We start from the raw sequence: 27,061 nt of genomic DNA on the forward strand, positions 1-27,061 counted from the left end.
TTTTTTTTTTGAACAGTTTTTAAGTTATTGACGAACTCGAATGTCGGTCGTTAACTTTTGAATGTTTTCAGCTTCAATATTTCCACCAATTATGTCAGATTGCATAAATAGGCGAAGGACAGAATAATTGTGAAAACCATGGTCCCTCAAAACCACCATTACTGTTATATTTAGAAATCAACTTGGTGTGTAATGGATCTGATTTATATCTTACTGTCTTCGAAAAAAGCCTAACTATATATACTTCCTTATCATAAAACTGAATGATAATTTTTCAAGGATATGGAAAGAAGGGGGGGGGGTTAATAACAGAAAACAGTCGTTGAACTAAGGCTTGAGCATTATATCTATGATCAATCATTGCTAAGAAAGATTGAAAATACATTTATTATGCGCCCGGATCGATAGATCCGAGGCGTATATTGTTTTTGTCCTGTCTGTCTGTTTATCTGTTTGTTTGTCTGCAAACTTTAACCTCCATCATAACTTCTGAACCATGAAAGATAGAGACTTAATACTTGGTATATACACACTCCACTAATTGAACTCTTTCAAATGATATCAAGGTCATTGACCTTGTGACTTTGACTGTGACCTATATGCTAAAAATATCATCTTTGTCTGCAAACTTAACTTTCGCCATAACTTTTGAACCATGATAGATACTTCATATTTGGTTTGCATACTCCACTAATCAAGTTCTTTCAAATCACACCAAGGCCAATGACCTTGTGACCTTGACTGTGACCTGTATGCTAAAATAGCTTTTTTCAAACTTTGTTGCCACTGGACGCATAGTGTTTCACAAACACATCTTGTTTTTAGGTTGCTGATTAGTAGATTGGCACCTTTTTTTAAATACTTGAGTCAAAGATAAAATTGTTATGATATAATTTTCAATAATACAGTTGACTTCATTATTTTATTGAAAAAACTTACTGTTTGCTCAATTGTTCATACATGTACATACACACTGTAACCAAATTAACATACATGAACAAATACTGTAGTAAACTAGGGAGCAAAACATTTAAAACACAAAGATCAGCATAAAACACAGAATATAAAAGTCAGAGGTATTTTTTTTTTTACATACCACTTTTATCTTTAAGTACTTTACTATCAAGAATTGATTCTTCTCTTGTTTAATAACATGAACTCCTTCTATATTGTACACATACATATATTGTCATTGCACTTATATTGCTATAATGAAACCTTACTGATGAGTTATTTTTACATACACGTTAATATCACAGCCATTTTGTTCGTTTTAAAATAAAACACAAATACAATGGAATGTGGTTTCCAGCTGAAAACTACTTTTTTATGCACTTACAGCAGTACAAGAAAGTTTCAAAGATGAAGTTTTACCAGTGATAAGATGGATCTACATGAAAATGATGACAAAACTAATTCCCTATTTTAATTAATTAATATATCTTATTATCTGAATTATAAACCATCATAGAGTGGTAGAAGTCACAGGATGCAACCCATGTACAAACACAGTGGGAGGGAGATTTTCTGACAACAATTTCAGGCTGTTTAGATAGGTTTCATTGTCTCTGGATTCAGCCGGGGGTATGGGGAGGTATAGAAAACTTACTGCAGTGGTACTGGAGTAAGAAATAATCATTTGGTTTATTGCACTGATGAATTCAGCAGGCACTGGGTGGAATTTCTCCATCAGGTTCAGTTTTCCATTGCTGTTACCTGACATAACAGGTAAATGTTGTACTAGGTGGTCCCAGGTGACTATTTTCACTGAAGCTTTGATCCTGAGTTGCTGAAGAAAGCAGTCAAGTTTCTGTTGCTTTTGGAGAGTGTTATCTGTCTGTGCATTTAAACACAAGAAAACTCGTAGACTTGTTTTGGATTTCCAGCCTGGCACCATGGTTAGAATACAGGCCAGCTGGAGCATAAACAGACAGGTATTGTCAAAGAAGTTGGCGGTGTCGGGGCGGAAAAGATTCACTGGCCAAACATCAATGAACAGTGGCTTTTTGGAATTTACAATAGACTGCTTACTTAACTGATCAAAATGTCTGCATAAACACACATTCTTCTGCATTTTTAATGAATCAGAAATAAGTTTGACATACTCTAAAGAAGATACATTTCTTGGATCCCCCTCCCCTCTTACATTCATGAACAGGTTATCAATGCTCTCCTTTTTTCCACTTTCCAAACGAGTAAAAAAGCGTCGCTTCCTTCCCACATTTTCAACACTCAGCATATCTTTAGGCTTAGCATCATCCAGAAACCCAAAACAAACGGTGTTGGGCTTCATACCCCCCATCCCTGACAGCCTCAATAAGTGCTGAAGACCCTCTGAAACGGTATTTGCCATGGTAACCTCTACAAATGCCTTCACTTTGAGATAATCTATCAGCCCCATCCATTTTGAATTTTCCTCCACGACTGGGTCTTTCATATATGAGTCCAGGGATCCTAGTTTGACATGACCAATCACATACAACCCTCCTTTCTTGATGTCATTAATGAAGTGGATGAGTTCTGAACACTGGCGTGGATTAGCCACCATTAACAAGATCTGAGGACGCCAGTACTTGACATGGGCCTTCCTTGAATCCAGCATCAGCAGGTATTTTCTCACCTACATATATAACAATGCACAGTTTTTATTTCTCCAAATTGGAAAAAATCTAACTTCTGTACTTAGTATGTGTGCCATATCTCGAAATTTTGAATAGTAAAGGATTTTAATCTTTTAGGTAACAGAAAAACTGATGGATAAAACCTTGACCTGTACGTATGTTTATCTGAACATTTGATTGGTAACAAAAAACTTGACCTACCAATATTAATGTAGATATATTTGCTATGTTCTCACCTGGTGGAAGATAAGAGCCTGGCTGATGGAGCCCCATTGTGTGGGCAGTGAGCGGAAGTGAAGGATAATGGCCAGCACCAGCATCACGATAATGGCCGCTGAGGTGTAGATAGGGCTGATCAGGAAACACATCAGTATACACCCAATCAGACCCAGTGTACAGGTGTACCAAGTGAAGTATTTAAAGGTGGGTCTGAAAATACCAACAAGTAAAGATAAACCAAATGCTTTCCTTGTTCCTGAAAGAAACATTACTTTCTTATTGATATCGGTTCCAAAAACCAAACATCTGGTACTGTGAGTGGGATCACAAAATGATACCCCATTGCAGATACAAATTTTGGCCATATTAATGTGTCAAGTATGAGCTTACAATATCTCTCTTACAAAGTCATGACCCATTCAGACCATATAGAAATTAGCACTTGCTATCCGGAGATGAATCAAATATCGGTCATCTCCTTTACATTTATACCAAATTTGTGTTAGAAGAAAATTATAATTATCAAGCAACATACTAAGCACATAGCACACCATGTTTTAATTTTTACATAATCACTACATGTATTTGTATTCTATTGCTTTATATGTAAAATCAAACATAGTGTGCCACAGGCCCTTGTGGCACGTAATTATCATGAGAGAAAAAAAAACCCAGCAGAAACTCCTCTGCTCAGGATTACTAGTACCCTTACCTGAAGTTAGGTGCAGAAGCTAGCTCCAGGGCCAGACATGCTAAGTTCACTGAGGCATAGGACATCAGAAAGAACACAGAGGTAGCAGGGGCTATTGCATTCAAAGAACCAACTAGCAGTACCAACTACAAAAAAATAAGATTGCTAGGATTACCTTTAAACTAACTTAGTTAAACTATTACAGTGTATTCCAAAGAAAAAAATTTTAAACAATTTGTCTGATTGAAATCCATCTGCAATTTAAAATAATTTTCTTGGCTGAGGAAAAATTCTACATAAATAAACAATGAAATAAAAAATTTGAGGCGAGAACACAAGTGAAACTCAGAAAGAAGGTCACAAAACTCAATGGATATTAATTGCTTGCAAATATAACTTGGTTTTCATTGAAGGAATCATATTAAAGACTGTTTTTTTTTCATTCAATTTTATCACAATTTTCCTGCACTAGTTTTCTTCTTGCAATCCGTGTTAATATGAACGTGATACTTACTTGTACCAGAAACCATGATATAAGAACTGCAACATAAGGATTTCCTGACTTTGTGGTGATAGACGCAGGATTCAAAACAAACCCTGAAACAGACAATATACAAAAAGACAATAAGTAGAAGTTGATCAATGCAACAGGATTGTGTACTTTCCAAGATTGCTTCATTTTATTTTAAAGCAAAACAGAAATAGAACCCACAGAACAAATGGTCATTAGCCAGGGCCTGAAGAATCCTGGAGGCTCCAATCAGGTTACCCAGAGCAGCAGACAATGTGGCAGCAAATATCCCAATCAGAACAAACGGCTTCCACAGGTTGATTTCTTGTAGGAAAATATAGTTGTTCAGCAGAAGACACCTGTAGAAGGAGGGGAAAAAAATAACAAAAAGTCTCTGTTGTGACTGAAGCTCTACTGGTTTGTACAAATAAAAGAGAAGAAGGAAAGTTGCACCACAACCTCGAATAACATTCAATTTACAGAATTTTGTATCATGGTGTGTTCCAACTGAATTCTATCAAAATTAAATGAGTAATATTCTAAGAGTAACATTCTGAGAGATCTGAAAAATTAAATAAGATGGATCATTTTGAAAATGGTTTGACCATGACTAGATGTGCCATGAAAATTTACAATAAAACATGGTTACAGCAAATATCCAGTGATCTGAAATTGTTTTATTTTTTTATCCAGTATTTTCTCATATATAATATTATTCTCTAAAGTAATGATAAATATCGATACATGTATTTACCTATCACATGAACCTCCAACCAGAATGATTTGAATGAAGTAAGTTGTAAAACTAAACATCACAGCATAAAGTGTTCCCTTAGGAATGGCTTTACTGGGGTCTTTTAGTTCTCCTTTAGAAAAAAAGAGAAAATATATATTTCATCATTTCATTCTTAACTCTAAAATAAAAAGAGATGTTTGTAAAACACTTACGCCCCCTCCCCCACATATTGGAATTTTTCTAAGTCCAAAAGGGCATAACTCTGTCAATTATGGTGTGATCATACCCAAAACTGAACTTGACCTTAATATTCATCTGACTAATTTGTATACTAAGTTCCATTGCAATATGTGCAGCCTCTCCAAAGAAAATGATCGGAAACTGCAAATAATTGGAATTTTTCTAAGTCCAAGGTGCATAACTCTGTCAATTATGGTGCGATCGTACCCAAAACCGAACTTGACCTAGATATTCATCTGACTAATCTGTATACTAAATTCCATTGCAATATGTGCAGCCTCTCCAAAGAAAATTAATGAAAACTGCTAATCTGTATACTAAATTCCATTTCAATATGTGCAACCTCTCCAAAGAAAATGATCGGAAACTGCAAATAATTGGAATTTTTCTAAGTCCAAGGGGCATAACTCTATCAATTATGGTGTGATCGTACCCAAAACTGAACTTGACCTAGATATTCATCTGACTAATCTGTATACTAAATTCCATTGCAATATGTGCAACCTCTCCAAAGAAAATGATCGGAAAGTGCAAATAATTGGAATTTTTCTAAGTCCAAGGAGCATAACTCTGTCAATTATGGTGCGATCGTACCCAAAACAGAACTTGACCTAGATATTTATCTGATATACCTGTATACCAAATTTCATTTCAGTATGTGCAACGGTTGTGAAGAAAATGAACAGAAACTAAATGGACCGACAGACAGCAGCAAAGCAATATGCCATCCCTTCTTCGAAGGGGGGCATAAAAATGATATCATCTATAATTTTTTCATACATTCAACAGCCAAATGCATTAAAATGCACAAATGCAAAGAGGTCGCGGATTTTTTATCACATTTTTTGTTGATGACTACTGACCAGACATATTTGCACCATTTAGAATTCCCGTCACACTGCTGAACAAAATGGCGAACACGGAGGCAAAGGTCATCATGTCCTTAGAAGTGTAGTCCTTCTCATAATGTGCTGAAAAATTCAAAAAATTCGATACTGAATTAATCTTTGAAAAATTTAGTATACATTCTACAATTTATGAATTAAAACTTTCAAATCAAGACAAATAATTTCAACTAGAAGCTAGCTTTATCTTATTTTGAAGACATTAATTTTCAAACTGATGATATTCATGCATCATATAATGAAAGAGAATTTAACTTACAAAATGTATTATCATGGAATGTAGCTGCCCTGAGGCCTGTGTAGTTTGCTGAATCCTGTATGTAGCCAGTGGCGTTGACCTCATAACAGAACTGGGATATGTTTCTCCTTTCGTTATGATGCTTTGCCTGTTGTGCGTACGCTATGGGGGTGGTAGAATTTTTGGCAAAAACACTTACAATCACAGATAGAAGACATATCACAACAATCTACAATGTATAACCATAATGTAGAATTTTTTTATTATTGTAATAGTTGTGTGTGTATTTGTGGGTAAGTAAGTTAATCCTGTGCAACATTTGCATCAGGATTTATGTCAAATGCTGTCTTGATTTATAGATCTCTTTGCGAGGGAATGCCCCGCTTTGTAGTGCCCTTGTTTTAAATGGCCTTACTACTTTCATTTTCTATCAGACATAACCATTCTCTTGTTATATTCCAGGGGCCCACTCGATTGGGACCCTTCTAGAAGCAGATTGGAATGTCGGAAGGGTTGGAATATGTATGTCTAAAGCGAGTGTTCAGAAGGGTATTGAATATGATGAAATATTATCTGCAATGTTTTTAATTACTGCAGTTGTTTTTCAAGAATTTGAATCCTTTAATTTAAAGCTTTAAATTTTAGTTCAAAAGGGAAACTTGAAGAGATAATTAAAAGTGGAAAAAAATTATTTAATATAATGGTTTTGGTAAAATTTTTTTATTTATGTAAAGAAAGATTTAAAACATCAAGTGTCTGAGACAGAAGAATATTAAAGAGCATGTAAATAAATAAAATAATTATGGTCAAATAAGGGACCTATTTATGGCTCAAATATGCACCCCATATTACATGGTAAATTATGAAACTATTCAGTGGTTGATTTTACTGCAATTAAATGCTTCTTTACAGAATTACCTGTTTTTAAAATATTTGCTTCATACATTATAAAAATACTTTTTTGCAACTGTATTTTGTTTTATTAAGTTTGGTTTATTTACAATAATTAAAGTCACCAAAGTTTTCACCCACCCGCTTACGCCATATTGGAATGCTATCCTTCCATCTTTGGTGTGGAAGGCTGAGAGGGCCTTCTCAGTCTACCCTACCAAACCAATCAAGCAGACAGAATGGTAATTATTCTGGAATAAGAAGGGTCCCAATCGAGTGGGCCCCAGGAGATATTTACAAGTCTAAAATTTATATATATTTGTGCATTGATATAATTTGTTTAGTAACTTTTTCAGTTTTATTTCAAAATCAAATTAAAGCTTATACTGTTTATTAGGCATACAATTTCCATAAATGTTCGGTTTATGTGAATCTCATATTTTAATATTACCATATTTAAACAAAGTACTATTCAATTTGGTAAAATCTATTTTTGTACGGATCTGTAATTGATCTTTAAGTGCAAGTACTTATACATGTATTAAAAATTGAATTTACAGGAAATGTAAAAACATGCTAGATCTAGTACATCTATTAAACACAGAAAAAGTAACTTTGGGTATACAGTTTGTATGTACTTGTAGTACATGTTGTACACGTTACATGTATGCAGAAAATAGATGTTTTCATTAATTTAAAAGACAAGAATTTCCTGTTTCCGTTTCACTTCTCATAAAAAAAGAAGGAAAAATCTAATTCAGACAGGAAATATATTTCTGAAGTGTAAATGTGCCTAGAGTTTGGAGATTTAAAAAATGAAAAGAGACAATGCAATTTATATTTTGTATCCTTTAAAGACAAGTGATGAATGTGCAAATTTTTATACGTGTACATGTACTTCAAAAACAAACCCTGGATTAGTTTTACATAATCATTTAAATTATGATGTAGATGTATGTACCTACCATAAATATTAACAGTGAGGTTTTGGCAAACATGGCACCTCCAACAATACAGATACCCAGACACACAAACAAGACGATTGTACAGTACAGGTACTTGTACCAGAAATCATGGTCACCCTTTAAAAATGGCTGGTCTACCATGGTCCCTGTTGAATATGAAAAAAATATAAAAGTATAAGCAGAATTTTTTGCCAGGATTTAATTTTGGCATTATAAGAGAACTTTATTAGATTGCTTAAATTGAATATCGCTAAAAATTAATTGTCACCTGGGTAACTCAGGTGACCAGTATTGCTATGCGTTTTCGTCCATCGTCGTCCGTCGTGTGTTAACATTTAAACATTTTCAGCTTCTTCTCTGAAACCACTGAACCAATTTCAACCAAATTTGGTATACAGCATCTATGGGTGAAGGGGAACAAAAATTGTGAATTTCATGGTCCCCGCATCCCTGGGGCCTGAGGGGTGGGGCCAAAACAACTAAAATTATTGCAATCTTTAAAAATCTTCTTCTTTACTCCTGGACATCAAGCAAGCAAACTGTTAGCATGAATGTAATGAGCATTGAGTCCTCTACCAAAATTGTGAAATTCATGGCCCCATGCAGGGTAAGGGGTTCTAGTGCTAGGGCGGGGCTATATAGATTATATAGTGAAAATGCATTATTTCTTTGAAAATCTTCTTCTCTGCTCCTGGGTATTAAATAAATTATCTAAGTACATAGTTATGATGAGCAAAAGTGCCTCTTCCAGATTTGTGAATTTTGTGGCCCCAGGGTCAGGGGTTCTGGTGTTAGGGTGGGGCTCTATTGATTATATAGTGAAAATGCATTAATTCTTTGAAAATCTTCTCTGCTCCTGGCAGTCCTGGGTATTCAATAAACTAACTAAGCACATCGTTATGATGAGCAAGAGTGCCTCGTCTAAAATTGTGAAATTCATGGCTCCAGGGTCAGGGGTTCTGGTGTTAGGGTGGGGCTCTATTGATTATATAGTAATAATACATGTACATTAATTCTTTGAAAATATTTTCCTTAGCTTCTGGTTTTTATGCCAATGATCGTAGTATATTTATGATGAAGAAAGGTGCATCTAGCTAAGCGGTTTTTTTATGCCCCTGGGTCAGAGGGGGGGGGGGGGAGTACATAGTCTGAAAATAATTTAATGCTTTGAAATCTGCTCTTTGGTATTAATCAACCATTTTATGATAAAATTTGCAAAATTTTGAAATATGTGGCCTCTGGGTCAGTGTTCCTTTGGGGTGAGGTGCACAACTGGGTATAAAGTGGAAGTGCATTTTCTCTTTCTTACTCTGATCTTAAATAGATTAAGCATGCTAAGTTAATAATTATGATAAGCAACGGTGCCTCTTTCAAAATTGTGAATTGTGAATTTCATGGCCTCTGGTTTAAAACAGGTACCAAATTTAATTGTTTGAAAGTTGTTACACAATACTCAGGTGACCTATAAGGCCCGTGGGCCTCTTGTTTGTGATAGGTTTTTAATAGAGCATTTTAAAATTGCTAAAATTACATCTCACTAAATATAAAATACATGTACCAGTTTCTAAGGACAAATCGCAAAATTTGTGTCTCACTAAAATTTCCTCTTAAACGGTATTTGGTTTACTTTTTTTTGTTGTTATCAAAGAGTTATTTCAGTAATTTGTCCTCTGCAATAAATATGACAATATGACACTAAAGAGAGCAAAAACAATAACGAAATGTTTTAATTACTTAAATACCAAGGGTAAAGTTGTGAATGTTAGCAAAAGTCTCTTGTATTGTACTGGATTTTATATCAGTAGTTAACTTAAAGATAATGTTTATTAAAGTACTGAATTATTAAATAAATACTTTCTCAAATGAGTGATTAATGAATTTAAGTCACACTTTATAAGGGAATTGTGCACACACAAACACAAAGCTACTGAATGTAAACTATCATCGGGAAATATTACCTCCTGGTCCAAAATTCTCAATCATGGCTTCCACAAACCCTGTGACATAAAGACCCACAGCTAATACATTGGCCACAAAGAACAGAAAACCAATGCTTCCTCCAAATTCTGGCCCCAAAGCCCGGCTTATCATGTCTGTATTACGATAAGGAATAGGTTTGCTAATATGCTGAATTAATTTTATCTCACAACAATTTCATTTACATGTATTTTAAGTTGACTTGTACCCAGTTTGAATTTGTTATAATATTTACATCTCCCTTTATTTATAAACAAATTAGAACTCCCTTCATATAGGAATGCAAGTTTCGATAAAACTGGCTTTTCTGTTGAGCCTGGAGTTGAATGTATTGAATACAATGATATGTCACTTAATTATACTATACTTCAAATAGAAAAATCAACTCTGTCCAGTCAATATTGTAAACCAATTATTATTTGAGTCATCTTTTATAATCGCGATTCGTCAGTTTGAAGTCAATCCGCAACGATTAATTTTCACTGAAAAGGAACCATTTTCTATAAAAACAAAGCAAAACTAGTGCTAATTGTAACGGGGACCGTTACAGATGTTCCCCAAACGCTCCCCAACTCTCTTTTAGTGCCATATTCCCTGTAATGTACTATATATGAAAGCCTTCAGTCCATTTATTTTGTTGTGGTTTAGTATTACCAAAAGTATTAAAAATCACTCATTCAAGTGTATTTCTAATTTCATTCTTTCCAAATGCACGCACGTGCGTGCACGTGCATTATGACCATACCTTCCTGTAGGAGTCCCTTATATCTATCTATGTTCTGAATCCCATCCTGTTTGGTTAAAAAACAAGGGAGTTATAGCCATTTCAAGTTTCAGCCAATCAGATTGCAGCATACGTGCATGCGCGTGATTTCTTGATTTTTTTTATATCACATTGTAGGATATCCTAATAAATGTCTATGTTTCAAATTTCAAAGCATTTCGTCAAAAAACAAAGGAGATATACATGTAGTCATTTAAAGTTTCAGCCAATCAGATCGCAGCACACGTGCATGCTCGTAATTTCTTGAATTTTTTTTGTATATCATATTGCAGGACATCCTAATGTATGATTATGCTTTAAATTTCAAAGCATTTCGTTAGAAAACAAAGGCGATATAGTCATTTAAAGTGTCAGCCAATCAGATTGCAGCACACGTGCATGCGCGTGATTTCATGATTTTTTTTCTATATCATATTGTAGGATATCCTAATTCATGACAATGTTAAAAATTTCAAAGTATTTCGTCAAAAAACAGAGAAGATACAGAGATTTTTGATTTCGCCAATCAGAGCGAAGCGCACGTGCATGCGCGTGAGTTCGTGCTAATTTGACAGTGTCACACTATCTACACTATTAATATATCTTTATATACTGAGTTTCAAATCATTTCATTTAAAAATTTAAAAGTTATAGCTATATTAAGTATATAAGTCATTTCACGTGTTGCACGCGCACGCACGTGCAAGCGTTTGCGCGCAAAATGACCTTCGTTCCGCACACCTACACTACACACCCATTAACCCTAAAAAGGTTTTAGGTCAGTTGGGTGAACAGTTTCTGAGAACACTTCCGGACAAAAAAGTACCGGAGAACAAATAAGAAAAAAAAAGAATAATAATAATAACCAGTGCTTATTGTAACGGGGACCGTTACAGATGTTCCCCAAACGCTCCCCAACTCCCTTTTGGTGCCATATTCACTGTAAGCTTCATTAAATAAGACAAATTCTGGTAATTTAGACTTTAACAAAATTTACCCAGAAGGATACCAATTCTATTCAAATTTTAGCACTGCACCCGTGCGCATGTGAATGCATGTGCGTTATGACCATATCATCTTGTCTACACTATCTATATGTTTAAATATACTATATATATCAAAGCATTCAGTCCAAAAGTATTAAAAATCACTCATTTAAGTGTATCTTTAATTTCACTCGTTCCAAATGCACGCACGTGCGTGCACGTGCATGATGACCATACCTTCTTGTAGGAGTTCCTTATATTGATCTATGTTCTGAATCCCATCCTGTTTGGTTGAAAAACAAGAGAGTTATAGCCATTTCAAGTTTCAGCCAATCAGATTGCAGCACACGTGCATGCTCGTGATTTCATGAATTTTTTGTATATCATATTGCAGGTATTCTAAAGTATACTATGTTTTAAATTTCAAAGCATTTCATCAAAAAACAAAGGAGATATAGTCTTTCAAAGTTTCAGCCAATCAGATTGCAGCACACGTGCATGCGCGTGATTTCTTGAAATTTTTTTGATATCATATTGTAAAATATCCTAGTTCATGACTATGTTTGAAATTTCAAAGCATTTCGTCAAAAAACGAAAGAGATATTGAGATTTTTGTTTCAGCCAATCAGAGCGAAGCTCACGTGCACGCGCGTGAGTTCGTGCTAATTTGACAGTGTCATGATATTAACACTATTAATATATCTTTATGTAATGAGTTTCAAAGCATTTCATCAAAAAATGTAAAAGTTATGGCCATATTAAGTATATCAGTTATTTCACTCACTTCACGCGCCCGCACGTGCAGGCGTATGCGGGCAAAATGACCTTCGTTCCGCACACCTACACTACACACCCATTAACCCTAAAAAGGTTTTAACTTAGTTTGGTGAACAGTTTCTGAGAACACTTCTGGACAAAAAAGTACCGGAGAAGAAATAAGAAGAAAAAAGAATAATAATAATAACTAGGGCTAATTGTAACGGGAACCGTTACAGATGTTCCCCAAACGCTCCCCAACTCCCTTTTGGTGCCATACTCCCTTTAAGCTTCATTAAAAACGACAAACTCTATGCATTTTACACTTTAACAACGTTTCCCTGAAGTATACCGAGTATATTCAAATTTTAGCATTTGCACGCGTGCACATGTAAATGCATGTGCGTAATGACAATATTCTCTTGTCTACACTATCTATTTACATTAATATAATAAAATAATAAAGCATTTAATCCAAAAGTATTAAAAAATACGCTTCATCAAGTGTATTTTTGATTTTACCCATCTCACGTGCATGCACGTGCATGCATGTGCATGATGACCTTACCTTTTTGTAGGAATCCACTATGTCTATCTATGTTCTAAATCCCATCCTGTTTGGTTGAAAATCAAAGGAGTTATACCCATTTAAAGTTTAAGCCAATCAGATTGCAGCGCATGTGCATGCGCGTGTTTTCATGATACCTGCTATATATTATTTTGTAGTATATCCTAATGCATGACTATGTTTAAAATTTCAAAGCATTTCGTCAAAAAACAAAAGAGATATTGAAATCTTTGTTTCAGCCAATCAGAGGGAAGCGCACGTGCATGCACGTGAGTTCGTGCTAATTTGACCATGTCATATTATCTAGACTATTAATATATCCTTATAGAATGAATTTCAAAGCATTTCAATAAAAAATGTAAAAGTTATGGCTATAATAAGTATATCAGTCATTTCACTCATTTCACGCGCACGCACGTGCATGCGTATGCGCGCAAAATGACCTTCGTTGTGCACACCTACACTTGACACCTATTAACCCTAAAAAGGTTTTAACTTAGTTGGGTGAACAGTTTCTGAGAACACTCGCGGACAAAAAAAGTACCGGAGAACAAAGAAGAAAAAAAAGAATAATAATAATAATAATAATAATAACTAGTGCTAATTGTAACGGGGACCGTTACAGATGTTCCCCAAACGCTCCCCAACTCCCTTTTGGTGCCATATTCCCTTTAAGCTTCATTAAATAAGACAAACTCTACGCATTTGAGACTTTAACAACGTTTACCCAGAAGTGTACCAATTTCATTCAAATTTTAGCATTGCACGCGTGCGCATGTGAATGCATGTGCGTAATGACCATACAATCTTGTCTTTACAATCTATAGATTTTAATATACTAAATATCAAAGTATTTAATCCAAACGTATTAAAAATACGCTAATTCAAGTGTATTTTTGATTTTACTCATTTCACGTTCACGCACGTGCTCACATGAGCATGGCGACCATACTTTCTTGTAGAAGTCCATTACATCTATCTATGTTCTAAATCCCACCCCGTTTGGTTGAAAACCAAGGGAGTTATAGCTGTTCAAAGTTTCAGCCAATCAGATTGCAGCGCACGTACATGCACGTGTATGCATGTGCATGGTGACCATGTCTTCTTGTAGAAGTCCATTATATCTATCTATGTTCCAAATCCCATCCTGTTTGGTTGAAAACCAAGGGAGTTATAGCTATTTAAAGCATAAGCCAATCAGATTGCAGCGCACGTGCATGCACGCGTTTTCAAAATAATTGCTATATATTTTATTGTAGGATATCCTAATGCATGTCTATATTTAAAATTTCAAAGGATTTCGTCAAAAAACAAGAAAGATATTGAGACTTTAGTTTCAGCCAATCAGAGCAAAGCGCACGTGCATGCGCATGAGATCTTGCTTTTTTGACCATGTCATCTTGTCTATGCTTCTAATATATACTTCTAATATGAGTTTTAAAGCATATTATCAATAATTTAAATAGTTACGTCTGTATCAATTATATTGGACATTTCTCGTGTTGCACGTGCGAGCTCTTGCAAGCACACGTGCATGCACATGCTTTCATGATATTTCTTTTATTACGGGCTGTAGATCTCCCTAATGTATGACTATGTTCAAAATTTCAAATGATTTTATCAAAAAACAAGAAAGATATTGAGACTTTAGTTTCAGCCAATCAGAGTGAAGCGCACGTGCTTGCACGTGCGATCTTGCTATTTTGACCATGTCATCTTGTGCATACTACTCATATATCCTTACATTATGAGTTTCAAAACATTTCGTCTAAAAATAGAAAAGTTACAGTTATATCCATTATATATTGGTCATTTCAAGTTTTGCACGTGCGCGCTCTTGCAAGCACGTGCGCGCAAAATGACCTTGATTCCGCAAATCTACATAACATGCCTACTTACCCTAAAAAGGTTTCACCTAAGTCGGATGTGTAGTTTACAAGATCACTCGCGGACAAAATTTTCCCAGGAAGAAAAATAAGAATAAGAATAATAATAATAAGAAACAGAGTAAAAACAATACGTTCCCCAACTTCGTTTGGGGAACATAATAAGAAACAGAGTAAAAACAATATGTTCCCAAACTTCGTTTGGGGAACATAATAAGGCAGCAAAATTCAAATTCTCATTTCTCTACTAAGATTTTTACATCGGGCTCGGAGTTGGTTTTCTTCAGAAAAAACAGGACTGGGTTCAAGGCGACTAGGGGTACCACACCGGTAATTGACCAATCAAAATGAACTTAGTCAATTGTAGGTCCATACATTAAGCCGATTTTCCTTTCTTTTGAGAGTTTTTTTAATTTCCTTCCAGGCCAGTTTGACAACTCTGGTACCTGTGCCTAGGAAATTTTATCTACTCTATAAATAAAAAAGTTTTTTGACAAACTATTTCTCCAGGGCATAGGAGGCTACTTCCTGGGGTGCTTTTGTGATGTTTATAAAGACATGGAAAACACGTGGATTAGAGGGTAGCCCTGTTTGCATATGCAAATAAATCAGAAAATGTCGTGTACGTACCCTGGTTTTTTGGTGTCAGCTAATGTGACAGGTATTGTTTAACACCCCCTTATCAATATTTTTTCATGAATTCAAACACGTGAGGTTTTACTGGAAAGAAACGTGTATTGCTTTTTAATATACCGAAACTCGCTATTTCTGGGGATTGTGTAATTCTAAAAAAAATTCAGATAAATTTCAATGGTGAAATAAAAGAAGAATGCTTGGTATTAAAATATTAATTCATATCAGTAGAATTGAATGCTATTAACGACATCTGGAGAAATAGGCTTTAAAAGGTTTATATCATATTTTTGTTCGTCTGCACTTAAATTTCAAACACGACAGAATTTGTAATTTTTGCCGTAAAAATTCATAATTTCTATATACTTTAGAGACTTACCGTAAAACTTTCAGGAAACTTTCTATGAAGTCTTTTCTGCACCTTAAGTGAAATTTTATGTCGATCCCAGGTGTTGATCGAGTTTCAGAGAAATTTTCTACGTTGTTATTGATTTTTTTTTTAAGGAGAAGGGGGGGGGGTTGACTTTTTTATTCTAAGCATTTGTTAAAGTGAGTTTGTAAATACAGACATCTACGAACTTGAGCTGGATTGTGACCTTTGGGTCAAGGGGTCAAAGGTCAAGGTCAAAGGTCAAGGTCATCAAAGCATTTCATAAAGAAATATAAAAGTAACGGCCATATCAAGTATACAAGTCATTTGATCATTGCACGCGCGCGAAGGTGCAATGCATGAAAGCTATATCATCGTGACTACACTTTTAATGTGTTTGTATTCTTTGAATTTTGAAACGTTTCATAAAAAAAATTACGACTATATCAAGTAAATCGGTCATTTAACGGATTGCGCGCGCACACGTGCATGCAAGTCCTTGCATTCAAGTTTGATAGTAGCATATTGTAAGAATCCGTCATATCTATTCATATTCTAAATTTCATCCTGTTTTGTTGAGAATCAAAAAAGTTATAGGCATTTAAAGTTTAAGCCAATCAGATCGCAGCACACGTGCATGGGCGTGGTTTCTTGAAAACTTTTATATATCATAGTTTAGGACGTATTAAGGTATGATTATGTTTTAAAATTCAAAGTATTTTGTCAAAAAACAAGTAAGATATTGAGATTTTTGTTTCAGCTAATGAACAGAGCAAAGCGCACGTGCATGCGCGTGCATGCATGTGCATGATGACCGTAACTTCTTATAGGAGTCTATTGTGTCTGTCTATGTTCTAAATCTTATCGTGGTTGGTTGAAAAACAAGGGAGTTACAGCCATTTGAAGTTTAAGCCAATCAGATTGCAGCGCACGTGCATGCGCATGCTTTCATGACAAATGTTATACATCATGTTGTAGGACATCTTAAAGAATGCTTATATTTTAAATTTCATTCCATTTCGTCAAAAAACGGAAAAGATATTGAGATTTTTGTTTCAGCCAATCAGAGCGAAGCGCACGTAAATGCGCGTGAGTTATTTAATTTGACAGTGTCACATTATCTACACTATTAATATATCCTTATATAATGAGTTTCAAAGCATTTCATCGGAAAATGTTAAAGTTATGGCTATATTAAATATATTAGTCATTTCAGTCATTTCACGCGCACGCACGTGCAGGCGTATGCGCGCAAAATGACCTTCGTTCCGCACACCTACACAACACACCTATTAACCCTTAAAAGGTTTTAGCTCAGTTGGGTGAACAGTTTCTGAGAACACTCGCGGACAAAAAAGTACCGGAGAAGAAATAAGAAGAAAAAAGAATAATAATAATAATAATAAGAAACAGAGTAAAAACAATATGTTCCCAAACTTCGTTTGGGGAACATAATAAGAAACCGAGTAAAAACAATATGTTCCCAAACTCCGTTTGGGGAACATAAAAACAATATGTTCCCAAACTCCGTTTGGGAAACATAATAACTAGATGAGATCTCGTTGCGAGCAACGAGTAGGTCTTCCGTTGAATTTCTAGATAAGATGAGATGTGATTTTGACTGAGATATTTGTTTAAAGAGAATGACATTGAGTTTTCCCTAGTTAAAGTTAAAGTTTCTCATTTTTATCACGATATTAAGTCTGAACATCTTTTGTTTGATAAGGCTTATGAAAATACTCCCCCTTTTCAACATAAAGCATAAAAAATATAGTATTTTGGTCCCTTGTGACCCCTAATTACGTAATATATGATAAAAATATATTATTATATATTGTTGCAAATCGTTAAGATGAATACTTTGGCCTCAGTAATGTATAACAAAATATTGATCATTAGAGAGTTATAGATAAAAGAATATTGGCCCCTCTGAGCCCCTAATTTGAGGGGTCAGCCCCTTTTTCTTGATATTAAATGAAAGGTCTTGTGATTTTGAAGATTTTTTGTTCAACAATTATTCAGAGATTTCTTTTCGTGGTGGAGATATGTTAAGTGGAAATATTTAGGGGCCACTCCTACAAGTCCTTAATGGGGCCGTTTTACAAAAATTCAAAGTATGCATATTGTTTAGAACATTATTCTGACCATCTTTTGTTCAATATTGCTTATCAAAATATTCCCCCTTTTTGAGACATAAAGCGTCAAAGATGTGACATTCTGGCCCCTTGTGACCCCTAATTACGTAATATATTATTAAAATATCATCATATATTGTTGCAAATCGTTAAGATAAACACTTTTCCTTCAGTAATGTATAACAAAATATTGATCGTTAGAGAGTTATGGATAAAAGACTTTTGGCCCCTCTGAGCCCCTAATTTGAGGGGTCAGCCCTATTTTCTTGATATCAAATGAAAGGTCTTGTGATTTTGAAGATTTTTTGTTCAACACTTATTCAGAGATTTCTTTTCGTTGTGGAGATATGCTCAATGAAAATATTTAGGGGCCACTCCTACAAGTCCTTAATGGGACCGTTTTACAAAAATTCAAAGTATGCATATTGTTTAGAACATTATTCTGACCATCTTTTGTTCAATATTGCTTATCAAAATATTCCCCCTTTTTGAGATATAAAGCGTCAAAGATGTGATATTCTGGCCCCTTGTGACCCCTTATTACGCAAGATATGCTTAAAAGTTTATAATATATTGTTCCAATTGGTTTAGAATTTAAAAATATCGAAAAATCGAGCAGAAAAAATGATAAAATTTTTTGGTCACATGGGGGATCGAACCCGGGTCGCCCGCGTGACAATCCAACGCGCTAACCATTTAGCCATTAAGATCGCCGCTTCGCGTTTTCAAATGCATATATCTCGAGATTGGCTTTTTCGATTTTAAAACAAATTACATATTTCCGTTCTGCAAAAGGGTCTCTATTCAATTCTAAAACAAAAATATTAAAAAAGAAAAGTTGAAAAATTGCGTTTCTTAAATTCGTTTCCGGTATCGACCGGAAGTAATGACGACGCACGAAAAGGCGATTCTGCAACGCTATAAGTCATGAACTATCATCTCCAATTAATCTTCAGTTCATATCTTAAGCAGTTTTCGCTACTAAATCAAGACAAAATTGCATTTTAAAATCAGGAAATTGTCCATATCTCACGACCGGAAGTGACGGCGTCAACGAAAAAAATTTCCAATAAGGTTCAGATCAGTACCCATCAGATGTGAAAGTTTCATGAGAATCGGCCCAGTAGTTTACGAGAAATCGCGTGCACAAAATCGGTAAGAAAAATAATAATAATAATAATAATAGGGAAAAAGAAACCGAAGAATAACAAGAAGGTCTTCCGTTGGAGACGGAAGACCTTAATAATAAGAAGAAACCGAGTAAAAACAATATGTTCCCAAACTCTGTTTGGGGAACATAATAAATGGTTCGCAGCAATTGATATTTGCAACATAAAGTAGGTTGCAAACTCGCGAATATTTCTCAAACACGAATAAAAGTTGGTTTACAGTACTTCAATCAATGGAAAGCTACTCCAAGTTGTAAAAAAAAAATTACAAGTTGATGTTACATTCAAAACATTTTGATTTTTACCTTTTCTAATCAAATGTAATGCATGTATTGAAAAAAAATTATGTGATCTTTTACAATTAGAAATGAACTCGAAAGGATACAGTAAGCCCCGCCTCCTTCTAATGCTCCATTGGTTGATATGGCACTGATTGACAGCACTGTCATTACTAAAATAAAATAAGCTAAAACGAGCTGTAACACTGCTTCTAGAATCCCTGCCTGGCCAACAACAAAACCTACAAAACAATTAATAAACATGATCAGTACATGTTCAATATTTCTCTTAATATCAACTGCAAAGTTATTCTCTTTAGAGAAGTGGACAGGCTTTCGCCTAAGCAAAAGCATGATTGTCCACTTGTCTAAAGTCGTAAAGAGAATAAAGTGTAAAGTCAATTTGAAACCACTAATGGTCATATACCCAATTACTACTACTAGATTGCATGCAAAAAAGAAAAAAAAATCTAAACCAAAGGGTTTAAACTTTTACTTTGTTATTTTGAATCCCACAAAAGTACATGGTGGAATTATGGTTCAAACGGTACCTGGTAAAAACGGCACCTAGTGAAAACGGCACCTGGATTATGCAAAATGGCACTTGCTGAAAACGGCACTTAGTGAAAACGGCACTTGGTCAAAATGGCATTTATAGAAAAAAGTATATATGCAGTGATAATTTGATATATATATATTGATATATATTTGTGTGTGAGTATATATAAAGATAATATTATATTTTTCTTTCTTGGAGTGTCCATTTTTTTTCCAAGAAAACAATTATTTCATGTATACACTCTAATAAGTTTTTATGAAATCTCAGTGATATATGCATGATTAAATTCTGTATAATCCTATGCATATACACACTTTTCTCCACAGATTCATACATTTGAATACCAAATTTGAAATGATTTTTTAAAAATTTTATTCCTTGAAATATCCGTATCTTCATCTTTTAGTTTTTTTAATTAAAAATATAACAGCATTGTTTTTAAATATAACGTTATTTTCAAGACAAGATTATAAACAATAACAGCATCATTTTATCATCTATAGAAATCACTTATTATTTGTAACAATCTCAACATAAAATTGTATCATCTTAATTTTTAATCAATTATTAAATATAAATAAATTGATATTCTTCAATTATATTTTAAAGAACTGCTTTTGTTCTTCTATGTACAGGTTTCATATAGTAAAAAACTTAATAGTAAATGTTGTATGACTAATTGACTATTCAGATTTTATGTACAGTTTAGAGAGGAATATCTAAGTTTTCCTAACTTGTGTACAATCCTTTTGTCATGTTGTCAAGAAATACACAATAGTAGCTGTATATGATTGCAAATTGACGATCAGCAGATTATTGAAAGGGAGGTGTGAAATGGTCTTTTGTTTCTTATTCCTACAAGTGTATTCTAAGTAAACATACTCAACTGGCTTTTATTTAGTCAGCTGTGACTGGCACCCCCCCCCCCAAAAAAAAACAGAGTGACACATATTTGCAATACTATTAATTTTTGTTGAATTTCAAAGAATCATAATAATGTAATTTGGATTTGATCTCTTTTGTAGAAAATAATAGACATATAAATATAATATACATATAATCTATAAAAATAGTACATTTTAAAAATCTAACCACTGTAAAAAAAGTATAATAATTTTCAAATGAATCAGGGACCTATAAACTAACGTTAGTATATAGGTCCTTGAATGAATTAGTTTTTTTTTCTTAAAATATTTTTTAAACATTTTTATCAATAATAACATACACATTTATTACTATAAATGTAATATAAAGATCTGCTTTCTGTATAAACACTATCAAAGTCTCAAAATAAAAAAAGTGCCATTTTTATTTTTAACTTTTCTAAAGTGCCGTTTTGACTACTCTCAAGTGCCGTTTTGCATATTTCCTAAGTGCCGTTTTCACCAGGTGCCGTTTTGACTTGTATGGCAGATACATGGTGTATCTCCAGTTTTACATACTGGGATTTAGTGGGAATTGACCAACTTCCTCAATCAGACCCAAAACTAGGTCAATCTTGAAATCCATTTGAGCCCTTTTTTTTCTCTCCGTAATATTGATTTAATCTTCAATTGTTAATTTAAATGAAATATCAGTTTAAAAATAAAAATCTTCCTGATGCCGTTTACCTGATCTCAGGAACAGTAATGTACTAAACATTGACAAGGCCACAGGGCAAAATACACCGGCAAAGAGCCCAAGGGTTCGAGTCGTGACCCGCAGCTGTATTTTGGGGCCCACGGCATCATTCCTACTCAGGCTACGACTGAGTGCCCACACTTCATCACCGTGCTCACGGTCCGAAGAGCTCGAGTAAGAAGAACTCGGTAAGAGCGGTGAGCTCTCCTCCATTTTTTCTGGTACTAACACTTCTCCATTAATAGAGTATGACTGTGACATAACTCTGTAGCCTTGAGGCTTTAAATAGAAGCATTTCTTTTTCACTCCATACAAATCAGCTGTTTTTCTCCCAATTTTCTATCTTTTGTGTTCTCACGTGACACGGAAGTCATATGATTCGTCCTAAATAAAGAGCTGGCTGATGGAAATATATTTCCCGTCAAAATATTATTTTCCTCGGTGTTATTTAGGTAAAAAAAATTTTAAATAGTTTGTATATTTTGTTACAAATAAAGCAAGCGGTTCACCATGCTTACATTAATGATATTTAGATATGAATATTATGTACAAAATTAATTCACACCAACATCTGTTCAATGTTCAAGGACAAGCAGTTCGTTGAACTGTGAACAATTTCTCAGATCAGAAAACTGGAAAACGAGTTGAACCACCCATCAAACATTTATTTATTCAGAAGTGTTATTTAAACATTCTTAGGCTCCATTTAATCTCATACCACAGTTAAAGCTTTAGACGCCGGCGAACACTGTCAACGAATTCTCTCTCTTTTCATTTTTTTCTTAATTTTTTTTTTAATTCCTGCCCAGACTAGATGTTATCGTACGACCGATGATGAGATCGAGATGTGTTTCTTTTTTGTATGTTTTTACGTTTGTTCTTTCTTGTTTGTTTGTAAGTTTGTTCTTTTTTGTTTGTTTGTAAGTTTGTTTGTTGATTTGTTATTGATCAAAGTAATTGTCAGAATCTATAACTTTTGCGTATAAGTGAAAAATCAATAATAATTTGCTTACGGGCCTAAAATAGCCCATTTTCTCTCTCTCTCGAAATATAGATGATTGTACGCAAAGTAACTAATCATATCACTTAATTTAAACCTACACTTTATCTCATAATAAATCGAACTCTAGTATTCGGTTTTAACCGGTCCAAATCAGTAAATTATCATTATTAATATTTTACATGAGTAAACATGTAGTAAACTTGTACAAGGAAGCCAGTTTTTGAAAAAAAGTTTAAAGAAAAACATTTAAAATGTGAGGTTTGAATCATATTTAGTTTCATTAGTGTAAGTAATTATACTAACTGTACATAGGCATACTGTTCAGCTGAATAAACAACGCTAATTCCTGAATCCATGCACACCTAACTTAGGAGTTAAAAATCTACATAGAAAAAGAGTAACCTTTAAAGTGACCGAGAGTTCTTTTTTTTTCCCAGAAGTACACATGTCATCATATCAATCCTTTATGTATCTTAAATTATTAAAATGCATGCATACATGTACTATGTAACTTCTGATGTAAGTACTTCATACTAGTATTTGATAAAAAAAAATATTTTCCTCTCTGCTAGATATTAAAAAAAATCTCATACCTATTCTGAGAAAAAGCAAAACGCTGAACATAGAGAGGGCCACGGGTGCCACGACCCCCTCCAGCGTCCGCAGTGTTCGCTCCGGGGAGCCCCTCTCCCCCTCCTCCTCCCCCGAGACATCGGAACTACTTCTGCGACGACAAAGGAGCCAATTAAAAATCCCCATGAAAACATCCTGCACAGATTTTTTATCCTCAGGTGAAGGTCCATCGAAACTTTTGTATCCCCCTTTCTTCGCTCGGATATCACCTATCACCTTTTCAAGTTCCACTGACATATTCAGTTATCTATCTCTTTTTACCTAAAAATTCAATCAAAGAAAACACCAGCATGAGCAATATTCGGTCTATGACTCTACAGGCTCTATGCACGGGCTTTTCGCGACAATACTCGTTTCCGGAGATGAGCCAGGTCGCTTGGCGGAAAACATATCCCGGATGCTGTATCCGTATGTAGTGGTCAACCATCGAGTAGATCCTTTAATATATACTATTTGTAGTAAAGCACTGCTTTCTCAGGCACTGTCCGACACGTTCGAAGGGTCGCCAAGGTCATAGATAACTACAGCGTTAAATCCCTTCATATGGTGTCAATAATATACAGTTTATACAAGGTGCATGTATGAATACATGTATTACTGAATTTCGTAAACTTTTCAATTATTTTGATGTCGTCTCACTCTCTTGGAATTTATACCATACTTTATCTTATACAATATCTTGTTTTTTAACTAAGATGAAACTTTTCTACGATTATTTTATAGCAATAATCATTCCTCACTGTATATTCTAACATCTATGACTGCTGATGAGAACACAAAGTTTTAACATTATCACTCATCTGTATACACGTATTAACTATAATTGCTAAACAGGAGGCCAATGCCCCATATAATCCTATCCATGGGGTCATATATATTCAACAATCTTGAATCCTTGTAATCTTTGCATGCTTTCATTTTTTTCATATATTTTTGTATAAACGAAAACATTTAGCCGTTAAAATCGTGACACCGTCTCTGTAATTGGAAACTATGTTTCAACAAAACCGAATGTCAATTTTGTAGTCAATGTTATAAATATCTAGCACACAATCGTATGCTTTGTTGCCTTGTAATTTAAAAAGATTTTTTTAATTGTTCTGTACACTGGACCTCGAATAACTGTTGCATTATAGTTCTTTAGAAAAATAGTTCAAAATACATAATTTCTTCACATTCATTTTCCTATGCGTGTAAAACTTTGCAGTTACTTGGTATTGTCAACTCTATAAATGGCTAAAGGGTCATGTTTTGATGAAAATAATCTACACCCTACGTGAAAATGCTTGTATATATATTGCTTTGATAATTTGTAGAATCATCAACGTTTCTGAGTTTTATAGTTTTTCTCCCGAAATTATTAAAAAAAAAAATCCCTTTGAGTTCCTATCCAACGACAATGATTTGAACAGATATTACACGTACACGGAATAATTCTAAATTTGCATGAAGCCATAAAGTTGTTGAGAATGAAAATTGATATACATTTTTATATGAAAGTATGGACTTTGTGATCTCATCCCTATACCAAAGAAACAACCTGTTTGTGAGCATGGATGCTGGGAAAGTCGGACAATTTATAGCCTAGGCTTGCAGTTCTTGAGATCGAGCAACTCTATGTATTTGGTATTCCCATGAAATTTATGGAAATAAGGAACAATATTTAAGTTCAGAAGTCCATTAAACAATACTAAATGGGATTAGAGCAAACACGGACCTCCAAAACATCAGAGGTGGGATCAGGTGCCATGGAGGAGTGAGCACCCCCTGCCGACAGGTCACACCCGCCGTGTGCTCCTTGTCATGATCGGAAAAATCAGTCATCAATTCAGTGTATGAATAATGGACTTATGTAATTAGTATGAAAGACGTCAGTCAGCATTTGACTCAATGATAAATTGTATTTGCTGACAAGGTCATTGTATCGACTATAGAACTTACGAAATGATGACTTTTAACGAGGTTGCTGATATTCTTATTTCATCCACTTGTTTGTCAATAATTTACCTCGTTTTAGAAATTATTCATACGTAGATCATGCTCTTGCGTATCGAATCAAATGAGATATATAAACTCCGTATGCAGGTGATGAAATTATACTGCTGCATAAGTAAGGGAAGTTGACGATTGGAAAGTCATCACGTTTATTATAGAGCTTGGTTGTTACATTACCATTAATGTCTTTTTCAAGTAAAATATCCAAATTTGAAACAGATATTTCAGACTTTGTTGTATCTTTTATCTCAAGCTCGATATATCGTATCGACATAAGAATGGAAATGACCATTGTTAATTGACAATACGTCGTCGATATATCTTAATGTCGAGCTGAAGGACACAGCAAGTGTTTTCTCCTTTTCACGCATTTATAAGATTTTGCACAAATTCTGCGGCTTCATATGAATACAAAATAGGTCTGCTAATAACAGGGCGCAATTGGTACCCATGGGAATTCCAATGAATTGTTGGAAGACCTGGTCTCCAAAAACCAAATAGATATTGTCAATTAGAAACTCAAACATCTTTTTTGATGTCATTTCAGTTTACTTGTGTGTACAATCAGAATGTTTTTTAACAAAATAATTTTGCAAATGACCAATGACAAGGTAAATAATTTACGATTTCCATTTTTATTGAAAAAGCAGCTGTCAATGATATCAAAAAGCCTAGACTTTTGGTAAAATCCTGTGATTTCAAATTGTCCAAAAGTTCCTTGGAATATTTAAGTATCCACATCTGATTTACACCTGATGTTGCTGACGCCCTCAATGATATACTTTAACTTATACTATATCGCAAACCATATAGTTAACAAAACGAGTTATTTCCATCTTTTGTTAGAAGTGAATACTTGTGCTCTGTATGGTAACAAATTGCTCTTTTGAATACAAAAGTTTAAAAAAGAGTTATCATTGACACAGGATTTAATTATGAAAATGCATATTATTTTCTCAATAATAAAATTTTCTAATTTTGCACAAAAAATTTTCTTTTGATATGCTTCCTCTTAAGAAAAAAAGTAAACAGTTTAAGATTTCCCTCATTTAAAAAAGCATAAAAGGACGAGACTGTACGGTCAAACATACATGTGGGGCAGATTTAGTAAATTCTGAATCCCCAGAAGAAGACAGATTAGAAAAATGGAGTTCTTCCTTTTGTTGTGAATTCAATGCTTTCGGGAAGCCAATCCTGGAAGGATTACATAACTGAATCTACACAAAAGGCGCCATTGTCATATAGACAACTCACCATTGCAAGAAAAAAAACCCCATCATTTTACGTGTTTCCTGGATGATTAATTAGGAAGGAGATTCGTTAAAATCTCAGTTTGTCTTTGAAATGTAGTTGTAATCTGAAGTAGAATTTCTGATCGAGATTGGTATACGACTTGAATGCTTTATATAATATGTTCATGTCAAGGATAATTGAATGCAATTATTTTTTTTTTAATTTCTTCTATAAGCTTAATTTTATTTTTTCAGTCTTGAAAGTCTCCCTCTCTCTTTCTCTTTAAAGCACAGTTTCCTTTTCTTCTCTTTGCATGAGGAAAAACTGTATTTTAATAAGGTATAACCAAAAAAGAATTTAATGGACATCCTAGCTCGTATATGTTTCACCCGAATGATTTTTTAAAATACATGTATGGGAACAACTAACAACCTGCTGAACATGATATCTTTATAAGTAAGTCGTGGATTTGTATGAGAC

At 34.2% G+C, this 27,061-nt stretch overlaps 1 protein-coding gene across 1 annotated transcript; it reads right to left on the reverse strand.

Moving 5' to 3' along the window:
* Positions 1–908: 908 nt before the first annotated feature.
* LOC134279098 (solute carrier family 12 member 9-like) lies at positions 909–22,069 on the reverse strand. The gene is made up of 12 exons (XM_062761451.1): positions 21,708–22,069; positions 19,646–19,780; positions 9,976–10,110; positions 8,018–8,163; positions 6,183–6,390; positions 5,882–5,989; positions 4,797–4,908; positions 4,244–4,401; positions 4,046–4,128; positions 3,553–3,677; positions 2,858–3,050; positions 909–2,620 (listed from the first exon to the last, which is right to left on the reverse strand). Exons 1-12 carry the CDS (start codon positions 21,976–21,978, stop codon positions 1,466–1,468), a joined length of 2,829 nt encoding a protein of 942 aa, XP_062617435.1. The 5' UTR covers positions 21,979–22,069; the 3' UTR covers positions 909–1,465.
* Between the last annotated feature and the right edge of the window lie 4,992 nt (positions 22,070–27,061).

The sequence above is a fragment of the Saccostrea cucullata genome, unplaced genomic scaffold, assembly GCF_032062105.1.
Source record: "Saccostrea cucullata isolate Sc308-1 unplaced genomic scaffold, CSIRO_AGI_Scuc_v1 ctg6156, whole genome shotgun sequence".
Lineage (NCBI taxonomy): Eukaryota > Metazoa > Mollusca > Bivalvia > Ostreida > Ostreidae > Saccostrea > Saccostrea cuccullata.

Excerpts from the sequence above, each read along its gene's own strand:
- LOC134279098 (XM_062761451.1), bottom strand. The coding sequence starts at position 21,978 with ATGTCACAGTCATACTCTATTAATGGAGAAGTGTTAGTACCAGAAAAA. Across the intron at positions 3,678-4,045 it reads TATCATGGTTTCTGGTACAA|TTGGTACTGCTAGTTGGTTC; the intron begins GTAAGTATCACG and ends ATTTTTTTGTAG. Across the intron at positions 3,051-3,552 it reads GCTTCTGCACCTAACTTCAG|ACCCACCTTTAAATACTTCA; the intron begins GTAAGGGTACTA and ends TGGTATTTTCAG.